Source organism: Lycorma delicatula, chromosome 3, assembly GCF_047948215.1.
Source record: "Lycorma delicatula isolate Av1 chromosome 3, ASM4794821v1, whole genome shotgun sequence".
Taxonomy (NCBI): domain Eukaryota; kingdom Metazoa; phylum Arthropoda; class Insecta; order Hemiptera; family Fulgoridae; genus Lycorma; species Lycorma delicatula.
The window spans coordinates 17,917,471-17,932,547 of NC_134457.1; the positions used below are offsets into that span (position 1 = coordinate 17,917,471).

The window sequence follows — 15,077 nt, forward strand, 5'->3', positions numbered from 1 at the left end:
AAAAGTTTTTAAAAATCAGTATTTGTTATTTAAGTATTTAAAAAAAAATCTAATTCCATTGCAAGTAAAATGATTAATTTTTACATAAAACATAATTAAAAGTTTACTGTTTTATTTGCATTAATTTAGTAAAGATTACTGTACTACACCAGCAACTGTAACTGAAGAAAACCCTTTGAGCCTTTGTTTCACAATTTTCCTCTTTTTGACATCATTAACAGCTATGATACAAACTAATAACAACCATTTCTAACGGAAATATATTTTTGAATCAATATTGCATTAAATAACTGAATTTTGTAGTCTTTTGTGCTTTTCATTAATAGAAGTTTGTAATGACACTTTAAAAACCTGATACAGCATTAATACTATCTGGATTTAGTGATAACAAAATTAATAATTTATATTTTTTGAACATTATAATTATGACTCAAATAATGAATCTGATATTATTTCTAAATGTATTTCAGATAATCAACTGAATTACAGCAAGTACTTACAAGTTGTAATAATAGTAACAGTAAATATGCAATAAAAAATTATCTTTGGAACTACATAATATTACTGGAAAATAAAATAAACTTAAGATTTTAGCAAAAAAGATTTTGACTCTTTTAACATCATCAAACATATATTATAGCTATTTTTCAGAAGCCCAAATATACTGAACACCATGCCTTGTAATATTAGCCACGCCTCTCCTTCTGTTGCTGTCTTCTTTAAATTGTCACTTTTTCCAACACTTTTAAAGAAGGCCTTCTTTGGTCTGCCTCTTGAATTCTTTCCTAACACCATTCCTTCAAATATATTTATCAAAAAATCATCATGTCACATTACATGTCCTACCAATTTTTACTCTTCCTCTTCCAATAACCTTTACTGGAGTACTTTTTCCAGCACTTGTTCATTACCTATTCTATCCACCCAACTTGTTCTTATTTTCCTCCATATGCATATTTCCATTGCCTCCATCTTTTTCCTTTCTGCCTTGCCAAGCGTTCATATCTCACATCTGTAAATTACGACTGCTTCACACAAAAATTTTAACAACCTTTTCCTTACCTCCAGACTCATATAGTTGTTTATTAGTAGATTTTTTTTTTATTCTGAAAGGCCTGCTTTGCCATGGTTACTCTTCCTTTTATCACACATTTATTGCCACTCATGATAGTGCTTCCCAAATAACAATAACATGCGCTCTATAAAATATATAACAAGGTCTTTTGTATTTCCTTGTTATAATTTATTCAATCAGAGTCAAAAAATAAATTTTTGTTTTTTCAAACTTTACTTTTTATCTTTTAATTACTTTTATTCTAACAGGCTTCATATTACATTTATAAAGTTATAATTAAATAATAATAAGAAAGAAGCTTTAAAATGTTATGTAATACTATTAAATTATATTAATACCCAAAATTATATTGAATTATATACCCAAAGTCATATAGAACTTTACTACTCCTCCTTCTAGGATTGTGAATAGTTATGTATTATGAAACTCTGTTACAATTAAGGTTTTCTGAGAGGTGAGCAGTAAAAAAAGAAAATTAAAAAAAGAACACATTAAAAACTGCAAAGCTGTATTTATAATGTAATTTAAGATAAAACTCAAAATTCAGTCAAAGGTTCTTATGTTTCAAAAATAATTATTATCATAATTTAAACAACTATCTTCATTGATAAATAAAAATAAATATTTCTTTAATAACTACAAAAAAGTTGTCGTATTTCTTACTTTAATCAAATCAATGTCATCCTATTAATATATTGAGACTTTTTTGTAATCTTGTCTGTAAATGATAAAATTTTAAATGATTTACGTAAAATTACAAGCAAACAGAATTAACACAGAAATTAAATTCAAAGAAAATAAACTGATTATTTGTAACCAATAATTTCATAAAAATGAAAATATAAATTTATATGAATTGACAACGTAAAGACATGTTAAGTAAACGAGAATTACTTATACCTGTATTGTGATGGAAGCATTGTTTCTGGGAAATTTCCCAAAATTTTCAACCAGTATTTAAGAGTTTCTGAACCATGATAGGTCAGAATGTATTCAACTGCTTTAAAATTTCCTTGGCGAGCAAACTCAATAGCTGAGAGAACAATATCTTGTTGCCTAAATGTGTTATAAAACTCTCTATCAAAATTATCATCAGGTACTGTAGAATCACTACTGATAATAAGCTGAAAAAAAAAATAATAATAAATATTAAATAAGCAACTTAGGATTTCTAAATATTACAATTTATTTTTAATACTCTGAGTAATGTATTGAATAAGTTCCAAACAGCACTTTATTCGCTTACATGTAAACAATATTGGCCAAAGGGTGTATTGACCAAAGGGTATATATATATAAAGTCGTTTCTTAATAGCAGTAACACATTTATCATTAACAATAACCTTTTAAGTGTCATATTGCAATGCCTATCTGATCGAAGAAAGAAAGGAAGTGTGTTGAAATATATTTGGAAAAAATAAAAAAATGTTCAACACAGAAGCACTTCTGTTATCATTAGGAAAGAACGGCAAAATCATGAATTTCTGTATACCCAATTGTGGAGATAAGATCAGAGAAAGGCCATTTTTATTATTTACTTTCTGAAATAGAGAAAGTTGAAGAAGAATTTCTTATAAATTTACCTGGATGTCAACAGTTACTGTTCACAAATTACTCATAATTATAAAAGCAGAATACTTTTCAACTTCACTAATTAATTATTCCACTGGAATTTTATTTATTCATCCAGTGACTATAATTACTGTAATTTAATTAAATTAACAAAAAATATGCTCCAATTTACTTAGATTAAAAAAAATAATTAAATATAATATATACAAAACTACAATATAAAGAAATAAACCAAAATAATAAAAACAGCCTAAAAAACATTCCATCTGACAGGACAAACCTATAAAATTTCAATCATCAATTACTTGAAGTACTACTCAGGTCTTATCTTGTATGCAACTCTTGTCACCTTCAAACCAAAAAACTGTCAGTAGAAAACCACTAAGTGGTGCTCACTGCTGGTAAAACTGTGAAACATTTTGTTGTATGCAGAGCAACTGAATGATGTATCAACGAGATTATCAACTTCATGAACACTTCAGTCAAAAAAGCTACACGTCAATAGCCTAAAATGAATATTCATGACATCAAGAATCCATGATTACAATACACTACAATCTGCAGATAGTAAATGAAATTAATAATGAATATTTAAGAAAAACCCACTTTAAAAAGAACTGTACAAACATAATTTTCATCTTAGTTTTAGCTTTTCAATCATAAGTTATGTTTCATCTGGAGGAAGTAAACTTCATTTATATTACTTGTTCTACATTTAAATTAGTAAGCCAGGGAGAAATAATTTAACTTTCAATTAGCTATTTAATAGGAGAGCAATATAAAATGGCAGGTGGAAAACAAGTTTCTAGGATTACAATATTTATTTCTCTAAATCAGTCCATAATTTCAGATAAATGAAATTAAAAACTGAAATAGCCTCTTCACAGGACCAAAAATATTGTACAAATATCTTTATGGAAAAGAAGTTATTTAATAAAATATTTTTCTTGAAGAAATTAGTAAAAAACTTCTTATCAGATGAAAAGTCATTCATTCATTCAATCATGACTATTTTCTGTCAACATCATTACCAAATTTTTAAAACAAAGTATTTTTTACAATTTGTTTCTGTAGAAAATGGGCAAGAAACAGAATAGAATTTATATAGATCAGCACAAATAAAAAATTACAAGCATTTTAAAACAGCATATGTTGTTTATATACTATTTACATTAAATTGTTTATATAAAATATTCTTATTTAGTAATCAGTATATGAATAATGCTAAGCTCTCCAGATCATCCACATGAAAGTTACCTCTCCACTACAGATGGCAGCAAGCATATTTAAACGGTGTATGAGATATAACACATCATTTTTACCAAACATAGCACACTCAGAAAACATGCTGAGAAATAAGCAATAGCATACTCAAAAAATGTTCTGAGAAATAAGAAATAAATTCATTAATTAACTGTAATTTTAGGTTAGTTAAGTTTTCAACCAGATCTGCACACAGGCAATAATATTTGCCTCGGTAGGATGCACTTTGTCTTGTGTATTTTTAATCTGCATGAATGTGTAGGGATATGTAAATTTCTTTCTGGTAATATATAAATAAATTAGATTAACAAAAATAAAAGCAGAAATGCGTCAAATTAATTAAATGATAGATTTACAAAAAGCAGAAACATTCTATAACTTTAAACAACAACAAATTAAACACCAAACTCACTAAGAGAAAACCTAAAAACTAATACCAAAAGTCGACTTTCACAGGATCCTGCATCATCAGTCAGTACATAATTCTACAATTACATCAAAAGACAACAAAAAAAAAACCGATGTGCATGACTTCCTTATACGCCTATTATATTACATATACAAATTTTTTTAAAATGAAAAGTACATAAAATTTTATTTCATTAATAATTTCTGATATTTTTTCATATATTTTTTTAATTCTTATTATTGAATTGTTATTTATCATAATTTTTTTTTACAATCAGACGTTAATTAACATATCAATATATTTAAATTAAAAAAAAAAGGTAAATAAAAAGGATATGCCTGATTCGAACTGATGTGAATCTTGTAAGATCCACATATTTCATTATTTAACATTTTATTTGGCTATAACTCTGGAATCAATGAAAATAAGTACCACTTATGATAGATATATCATTGAAAAGCTCTCAATGAGGGCTTATTACTGTAGTTAAGAAAAGTCCAAAATCCAAACGCTTTTGGATTTTGGGATTTTTTGGACACCTTTGGTCCAGTTGATTGCAATCAAAAGGGGAGGTACAGAATTGGACGTAACAACAGTCCTAAATCCAAAATTGTAAAATCCTATGGCTAATCGTATTTTAATTATGCAAGATACATATGTATGTACAGATGTCATGCCGAAACTAGTCAAAATAAATATTTCTGTTGAAATCTGAAAACCAAAATTTTTCACAATACTCCTTTACTTCACTACCACAATTTACTTTACTATCACAATACTTCCTTTACTTTGTACAAGGAAGTAAAAAGAAAAAAGAAAAACTTACAAATTTAGAAAATAAACCTTAGCAATCATAAAAGTTGAACATCACAACTTCACTGCTAACTGGAATGATGTAAACTTTAACAATTAAAAAATATAACATAAATGAAGTTTACTTCCTCCAGATGAAACATATAATTTATCATGATTCAAGAGCTAAAACAAAGAAAAAAATTGTGCAAATTATGTTTGCACAATCTTTTTAAAGTAGATTTTTATTAAAAATTCATTATTAATCTTATTTACTATCTGCAGATTGTAGAATATTGTATTCATGGATTCTTGATGTCGTTAGTATCAATTTTAGGCCAATGACACACACACACACACACACACACACACACGTCTGTTTTGACTGATGTGTTCATAGAGTTGATAATCTGAAATTAACAATTTCATTGTTAATTTTTTTTATGAAGTGAAATTTACATCAATCCAGTTGGCAATGAAGTTGTGTTGTTCAAGTTTTGTGGTTGTTAGGGTTATGTTTCCTACATTTTTAAGTTTTTATTTTTTTGTTTTTAGATGTAATTGTAGAATTATGTACTGACTGATGATGCAGGATCATGCGAAAGTTGGCTTTTGGTATCAGTTTTTAGGTTACTGTGTTCAGTGGTTAATTTGTTGTTTGAGATTAATTGGCACATTGGTCAGTATGTTGATATTTGAATTATTTATAACTTTAATGTAATACAATTGAGTAAAAATAAAATCAAGAAAGTACATACTAAAATAAAGTAAAACATTGTGCTTACTTGATAAGTATACAATCTATCAGAATATTGAAGCAACTTTAATCTAGTTAAAATTAGTCTTTTAATTTCTTCAGTCAGATTATCAACGTCTAATAATTCTATTTCTATCTTCCAATTAAATTTTTCTTCTTCTGCATTTTCATCGACATCTTCAGTCTTATCCTCAGAATTATCTTTAACAAGAAAATTAAAAAATTATTAAAATTTGAAACCGTTAGTGCAATTAAAATTCAAAATAACAGTTCTCATAAATCAACCTTCAAATAAATGGCTGGCCTCCGTGGCGCAAGTGGTAGCATCTCGGCCTTTCATCCGGAGGTCCTGGGTTTGAATCCCGGTCAGGTATGGCATTTTCACACACGCTACAAATCATTCAGCTTCATCCTCTGAAGAATGCCTAACGGTGGATCCAGAGGTTAAAAAAAACCCTTCAAATAAATAAATATCAATATTAACTTTACATTCAGTCAATCTATAATAAAAAACAGATTAGGTGAGATTTGGAAAATTAAAAATAGAATAAAGTGGAGCATGCAAATGTGTCAGATATCATATTTGCATATTTGAAAAACAAAGAATTATGCTACAAGAGGTTATCTCTAAAGTAAAGACAGTTTCATTGTAAAAAAATTTATTCTGAAAACTTTATATAAATATTTTTTTAATTCTCTTAACCTACATACCTTATACTACTTCTCTATATAACCCCACATGAATTAAGACATTTATCGTAGGGATATACCAGTTTCAATATACCCTCATTGTATTCTTCTGCAGTCCATTTAGTCACTAATTAACAGCATTTTTAAGTTCATTGTCACCCACGAATTGCTTGCCACTCAAAGATTCTTTCAACTTCCCAAACAAATGGTAATCAGAAGGAGCTAAGTGTAGAGTATATGGTGGGTGACTGTAAATTTCCCATTCAAATGTTCTCAGTAAATCACGTGTTGGACCCACAACATGTGGACATGCATTATCGTGCAGCAGATCGATGCTGTCGGTCATCCATCCACATCGCTGATTTTGAATGGCACGCTGTAACTTATGTAGAGTTTCGCAGTAGGCTTCTGCATTTATAGTCATTCCATGTGAAACGCAGCCAAATGAAAGACAGGTGGTTAGGACAGTGGACGACACCACCACAGAGATAGTGCTCCAGGGAATCACCGATCCTGCAGACCTGGAAAGGACTGGCTTCAGTGTGCAAGTGAGAGGCGAGCATGTCCACCGGAAGAAATTCACATATTGGTGGAACAACAACATAGCAGTCAAGAAACGAGAAGCCGGCTGGGTGCGGAGGACCCTGCTGAAACTCAGAGGGTGGCAAGGGGTTGGTTTGGCCAAAGCAGAGGAAGATTCTCGTCAGACCAAGAAAAACCTCAGGGGGAAATCAGGAAGGCAAAGCGGGAGGCCTGGGATCGCTTGATAGAGGATCTCAACAAAAATCCATGGGAGACGGCTTATCAAATCATCATGAAAAGGTTTGGTAAGCGACTCCCTCTTCTTTCCAAGCATCAGACGGTTAGAGCGGTGTCGACTCTATTCCCAGTCATGGATCTAGACTGGATGGAGGTTGAGAGTGCAATTCCCAGGTCTTTCACTGAAGAGGAGCTTCGGGGCTGCAGCCCTGAGGATCATGGGACAGAAGAGTCCGTGACCAGAACAAGTTCCTGGCATTATTGTTAAGAACCTTGTTAGCCACTACCCATGGGCAGTGTTGGAGGCTATGAAGATGCGTTGATGAATTGGATGTTCCCTTAGAATTGGAAGGAGGCTAGACTGGTTTTTCAGCCGAAACCGGTTGTAGAAGATCAGCAGGAAAAGAAATACAGGCCAGTCTGCCTCCTTAACGAACTAGTGAAGCTGTATGAGTGACTGATTGTTCACCGAATATGGGAGGAAATTGTGGAGGGGAGGATTCTCCCCGACCCAATTTGGATTCATCAAAGGGAAGTCTACTGTTGATGCCATTCGTTATTTTGTGGACTGGGCCAAGAATCATGTGGCGGGTACCTGGTGAAGGAGACAGATCCCCCTTGTGATACTTTACGATGTCAAAAATGCATTTAACAGCGTTCCCTGGAGGGTGATTGTGGAGGCGATCAGCAACAGGGGCTTGAGTGATTACATGGTGGCAATAATTAACAACTACTTCCATGATCATCCATGATGATCCATGAGTATCATTGCCTATATGTAAGAGGAAGTGATGCATTTTGACATGACTTGTGGAGTGCCACAAGGGTCGGTGCTGGGTTCACTATTGTGGAGAACCTGGTATACAATGACCACCTGAAGATGGAGCTTCCAGACGGGGCAGAGGTGGTTGCATATGCCAATGACTTGGCACTACTAGTTACCGGCCACATGTAGGGGAAGGTGGAAAACACTAGCAATATTGCAGTAGCAAGAATCAGTGACTGGCTATGGAGAAAAGAGATGCAGCTTGCTCCAAGGAAGATAGCAGTGGTAGCTGTTGTGGGATGGCATCGACTTCGAATCATAACAATCAAGGTTGATGGGGTTAAAGTGGTGGAGCAACAAAGTGCATGGTACCTAGGTGTCTGGGTAGATAGGTCAGAGCTCTTCATCACTCATCTCCGGGAGGTGACGACTAGATGTGAAATGGTTATCGCCACATTGGGTCAACTGATGGCAGCGCAGGCAGGCCCAAAAGCCAGCAAAAAAGGCTTATAATGACAGCTGCGCTGTCATCACTCATGTATGCGGTTCCAACCTGGGTGGCTGCACTGGATCGCAAACGGAATGTGGGCAGGCTGGCCTCGCTCCAGCAAAGAGCAGCGATAAAGGTGATGGCTGCATATCAGATGATATTGTGGGAGGGGGTGGAAGTGATTGTGGGCAACCCTCCGATCTCGATCCAGGCCAAAGAGCTGATAAGTATGCAGCAGGGTACATTGAAGACGGCGGCATGACAGCTACTACTGCAGGAATGGCAGGGCCTTTGGGATGCTTCACAAAAGACACTTAGACTCAATGGCTGATCCCCCAACTGGCCTCCTGGATTCTGAGGAAGCATGGGGAGATTTCCCATTTGCTGACTCAGTTTCTTTTGGGACATGGGGAATACGAGACTTATCTTTTTAAGTTCAAGCAACAAAACTCCCCATTCTGTGTTTATTGTGAGCAGCTGGACACCCAGGAGCACATGACCTACGGATGTGAACAGTGGTTGAGTCGTTACTGGCTACAAGGGCTGGACTGGCTGACACCAGATAATACAGTTGGCCATATGCTTCAGGGACGACAACAGTAGGAAGAGGTGTCCAGGTTGATCACGGGCTTCCTAAAGACCAAGCTGAAAGAGATGATAGAATGGAGCCACACTGTCACTTAAAGTCATCTCACACAAAGTTGTAAAAACCTGGAGTTCGTAGCTTGATTATGAAGTTCACTAATTATCTTCACGGTATCATTCATCACTGTCTTTAATTCATAGGAAAGCTTCTTTGCTTCTAGGTGTTCCCAGTAGATCATACAAAGAGTGAACAAAGCTTCTGGATGTGCATCTTCTTTTATTTTCGTAACTACTCCTGACTGACAGCCAGTCATGCTAGCAGCCCTGTCTGTACAAACTCCAACACATTTACTCCATTCTAAGCCCTGAGCTTGAAAATAATCATTAAGGTTATTAAATATCTCTGAAAAAGTGTCAGTCCAGGTAAGTCAAGGCAACATAGAAGTTCTTCCTGTAAGTCTTTATCATCATTATATCTCACAAAGCAAAGTACCCATGTCAGTTGAGTCATCAAAAGTAGAATCGCAACTTAGATTTCTTGATTTCCTCTATAACTTACCTTTCTATGTCGGTAGCCATGTCAACAATTCTTCTCATTGGAAAGCGATATAGCTTCTAGTTTTTTGTTGCTTGAAGACCTAAAATTTCTTGTACGACATCTAAGATGCAAGGCTACTAATTCCTCCCCAATTGTATATGGTTTTTTCGTTTTAGCTACTCGAACAGCAACTGAATAAGATGCATAAGAGAGATTTGAGATCGTTTTTATGAGATGCTTTTGAAATGACATCCGGTTATATAATCATACAAAAAATTCAGTGGCTTATCAGTGTAGTCTCTATGCTTCAAATACTAATGACGAATCAGTTTGGACAGTTTCATAGCATCATTTGAAAGAATTTCGTGACATACTATACACAAAGGTCTTGGTGATACTTCACTGCTAGGAGCTACAACGAAACCAAGTTTCAAATAATATTTATCATAATGTCTCCTTTTTTGCTTTTTGACTTCTACCATACATTCTGAAACATATCAACATATTTATTTTTCTTTGTTTCTTCTAAACTTACAACACTAGTACTTGGCATACTTTCAGGGCCAGCACAATCTTTCTCTGGAATATTATCCTTGTCTGTAACTACATTAAAAATTTTAAAAGATTTTGCTGTCTGACTTTTTTTCTCCATTCCAATGGTTTCCAAATTTTATCAACAACTAATTTGCTTAACAAAAACTACAAACAGTACACACGAGCACAATAAAGCAAAGCTTAAAGCAGTACTGACCAATGAGAAAGAGATTGCTAGGAACTCGGATTCAATCGTTTTTTGGGGCCTGAGCACTTTGACCATCACAGGAATTAAATAAATTAATATTTAAAGTGAAAAAAGTAACTTCTCTAGCTGGGTCTCGAACTCAAATCACTCAGTTGACTTGGTACCTAGTGCATTAAGCCTACGGCTACACCAGTCTACTGACCATATAAGCAAAATTTGTTCTATGAAAGTTGTGAAATTATAATAGTGTAGTTAGCACCAACCATCACCAATATCACTACCACACCCATGTGAATTAAATACAATATGTGCGCGCAAGAATCATTGAATTAAATAAGCAAAAAAAATATTATATTTAAATAAAATGATACTATTTTAAATTAAGTTGTGTGAAAGCCGTGCATCAGAAACAACTCAAAGTTGTAGGAATTTCCCAGAATGCAACTTTTTTCATTAACATGAAATCAGCTGCATTTTGTTTTTGATTTCATGTTAATAATTATCATGTAACTTCCTGATTGGAAATCTTGTTCATCTTTCAATCTTTCCATTTCTCACCTGTTAATTCCAACTACACCTAGATTTCATCTATCCATTTCATAATTTAAATTATTTAGTACCTGTTGGTATCCTCCTACTAAGTAGTCCACGTCAGGGAACTATATTACCAGAGGAATATTTTACCCAAGAAGACATTTTACTGATTTTTTAAAAAAGTAACAAATAAAGAAAAAAAATCAAAAGTAATAAAGAAAAACAATCATTTACTAAGAATATACTACAATAGATTTCCATCGCTTTCAGCCATGTAAAACTCAAAGCCAAAAATAAATAAAGTTCAGAACAAATCAACCCTCAATTAGCTGGCACCTTTACAGCTAGCGAAAGAGCTGCTACCTCTTTCAGGAATAACTTCTTTATTTCAGGAATCATTTCATTAGCTACTTTACCAATATCCACCTATTATTATAGATCTATATATAATCATGTATCATCTTATTTAGTGGTAACTGATACCTGCAGAAAACCATTCATATCATATTTGTGGTATTTATTTAGGAATACTGTCCTCTCTTAGACAGTATCCCAACACATCTCAGATACTGCTGTTGCTGTCTGCAACTACTTATTCCCCAAATTTGCAACTTGGGGCACATACTGTTGCCTAAAGCTAGGATCTTAATTCATAGAGTGGCAGGGAATGGGGGATTTAATGTACTGATTTATATGTGAATAACTACCATAAATTTAATGCATAAAAGTTACAATACTATTAGAAAAGCAAAACACAGTTATTACATATAAATATTTATTATACCTTTAGTATATTTAGAATCCATATCACGTAATTCAGTTTTCAATTGTGACTCAGTCATGTTTAGCCCAAAATTAATAAGTTCTTTAGCAGCACTAAGTGTTTCCGGCACTCGTTCACAACATTCTTGCAGTACCCAGTCATATTTACTAATTTTACCCTAATAAACAGTTAAAAAAGAGGAAACAGATATTTAAATTTAATTTCTACATAAAAAAGAGTTAAAACTATTACAAACAAAGTTCAATCAAACACTGAATTTTTTTAGCTTTCCCTCTCGCATACTTTACGCTTTTGATCCCAAGAAAATATTTTGCATCCACAATCAATATGCACTTGTCAAGTAAATCTGAAATTCAATCGGTTAACAAACTGACTCTTCTGTTACAGCATTGTTCTTCATATGATGCTTTCCAGTGCTTTTAAGATGTAAACTGTAAATATAAAACACATTATCAAGTCTCATCCTCTTAGTGATGATTTAAAAGGAAATCCTAAAGTACAATTTTTGTAGTTAAAATTTCATAGTTAATATGCAAGCCAAACATTTAGTTCTCACCAACATCAAAGAAATATCTATAGGAAAAAGGAAATTTCCTATTCAGGCCAGGTTAAAATATAAGCATCAATGTTTTTTTTTTCTTTTTTGTGGTTATTCTAGTGCTAGTGTTTAGCTTCTACCAGAAATGGATCACAAGTAAAGGAAATCCACCCTTAATCAAGATTCACCCTTTTAGGAGAAAAAAACCTGAGTAATGGTTCTATAAAATGTTGTTCATGCTAAATGACAAGGTTCTGTAAAGGTTCTATAACAACAACATATTCAAAAAGTATGAGGTGGTATTAGAATTCTCACAGATTCTACTTGCACTGACTATGTAAGACACTGGAGGTCAACATTCACAAACCAATACTATCAGTTTGTAGAATGACACTTAAAGATGATAATCATTCCAGGTGATCTACAAGCAAAACACGAGCTGTGATGATAATCAGGAACTCAACCATGAGATCTACTGCCAAACACTCCACAAATTGTGTGACATAATTGTAACTAATTACAGGACCTACCAAAAAAACTTTATGGAAAAATCTAAAACTTTCCACCAGCATAACTCAGTCATGCTCCTGCCACTTGATCAAAAGCAGCAGCATATTGATGTGAGCTTCATGGTATGACTAACAATGATCCTATTTTCATCTCAAGGGTTGAAACTGGAGATAAAAATCAGGTTAATGGTTACAAACCAGACACAAAACAGCAATCATCACAATGGAAGAGCCTGCATCATTGAGACTGAAGAAGTGTAGCAGGTTAGAAGCACAACAAAATTCATATAATTTTGTCATGTTCTTCAATATCAAACATATTGTTCACAGAGAATCTGCTGTTGTGGTGAATTCTGACTTACATTTTCATGTTTTGGGCTATTAGAAGATGTGTAGCAGAAAAACCAGAACTGGGAAAAACAAAAATTGATTCTTCTACCATGGCAATGCACTTGCACACACCTCCATCAAAATGGTGCACTTTTGATAAAGAACAATTGATGATAGTTGTCCTATACCTTCACATTCACAGAATCTTGCACCCTGTGACTTAGCTTTGTAACCCAAACTAAAACTGAAGCTGCAAGGCAGGCATTTTGACACCGTAAAAGACAAAAAAAAAAATAATCGCAGGCAGTGCTTGGAGCACCTTTAGAAAAATGATTTTAATAATGCTTTAGAGGAGTAGAAGAGGCACTGAAAACGATTATACATTTGGTGTAAATTAAAAGATATAATTTTTGGCTAAGTCTGGGAATTTTCCAAAAACATCTCATTTATAGAAATTAGGGATTACATATGTTCTCCTGCCTAACCCTCTTAGGAATGTTTTATGAAGAATTCTTTTAACTCATAATAAATATAATTTGGAGAATTACTGGAGCAAATATTCCAGATAAATTTCAGTGTTGTACAATCAACTGAAATAAGACATCTAATTTTGAATATTCCTAAAGGTAAGTAGTAAGGAAAACATACTTTTTGATGGTAGCTTTTCACCTAAAGGCAACATCCCTGCTAGGTTTTCAAATTTCAAGTTTCCAACTCTTCTGATCTCAGCACTATTATTTTGTTTTACCCCTTAGAGATTTTTTATCAGAAAAAGTTTTTGTTAATTTTTCCTAAAGAACCTTTAAGAGTAATGTTATTTTCCAGCTATTTGAGAATGAGAGAATTAGTGATCACTGGATAAGTGAAAGCATTCCAATTTATATAACATAGCTTCAAGATGGCTAAAAATATTAACAGAACATTATTTTCTAAAGAGAATAATAATTAAGATATTTTTTCTTTCTAGAAAATATTTAGGATTTTTCTCAAGAGGTAGGAGCTATAACTATTTTCCAGGTTCTTCTTAAGTACACTTAACTGGTAAATTAATTAAATTTAATTGGATTTATCCCTTTAATTCCATCAACATCAGAAAGCTGAACACCTGAATAATTTTTTATAAGAAATATACTGTCTCATATTCTAGCAATTGTTAAATAATAAAGCAAAGTTTTATACAAAAATTACTACAAAGCATCAGTTATTCATATATTTAAGAAAAACTACCATAATATGAGAAAAATAGAAATAACTTCAAAAGTTCATTAATTCTTTTTGTTTACGCCATTGGGTAAAGTTGCGTTTATTCCAATAAATTCAAGGTTATGGTCGAGTCTTGTAGTTTACAGGCTTGGTAAATTTATTTTGCATTTTTGTAAGGCTTTATCATACGTATATTTTTAAAATAAGTTGTTTGGGTTTGTTTTCGATATCATTTCTCTCAGGCTCCAGCTTGACTGACTGTTGCATCATCATATTGGTGTCAGCTTATTTCTATCTCGTGTTATTTATTGCTGTTTAGTCTTAATATATATATTAGTCTTAAGTATTTTTTATTCTCACCAATTTCAATATTGTCATAGTTCCTAGAAGTCTATTTCTCTTTGTCTGCCTTGATGTCATTTCTTCAACTTGTACGTATTCAGAAATTATTTTATCAGTCTTACGTAATTCTTTAATGGTCTGCTTGCTTGTAAATTATTTTTGTTTTGTCTTCGTTCCCGAATTCCACACGTTTTCTCTAATCGTTCTCATACTAACACTTAGACACTACTCTTGTTGTCAACACACACACACACACTCTTCTGTCCATTGCTTTGTTTGCTTCCCCTACTTCTCACCCCACCAGCTTTGTTCATTCTAGTTCAGTTTTTCATGTTATTTGGATGTACAGGCTGGTCCCCAGGCAGGGACCAGCTTGCGGTTCTCTCTCATATAATGTGT

The 15,077-nt window shown here is 33.0% G+C and overlaps 1 protein-coding gene across 2 annotated transcripts in view; it reads right to left on the reverse strand.

Annotated features, from left to right (window-relative positions):
- Positions 1-15,077, reverse strand: part of LOC142321416 (NBAS subunit of NRZ tethering complex-like) — a 147,783-nt gene that overhangs the window by 80,710 nt on the left and 51,996 nt on the right. For both annotated transcript variants that reach the window (XM_075359486.1, XM_075359484.1), the window contains exons 13-15: positions 11,757-11,913; positions 5,897-6,069; positions 1,976-2,199 (exon numbers count right to left, since the gene is read on the reverse strand). In XM_075359486.1, coding sequence (XP_075215601.1) covers positions 1,976-2,199; positions 5,897-6,069; positions 11,757-11,913 — 554 coding nt within the window. The remainder of the gene's footprint in view (positions 1-1,975; positions 2,200-5,896; positions 6,070-11,756; positions 11,914-15,077) is intronic.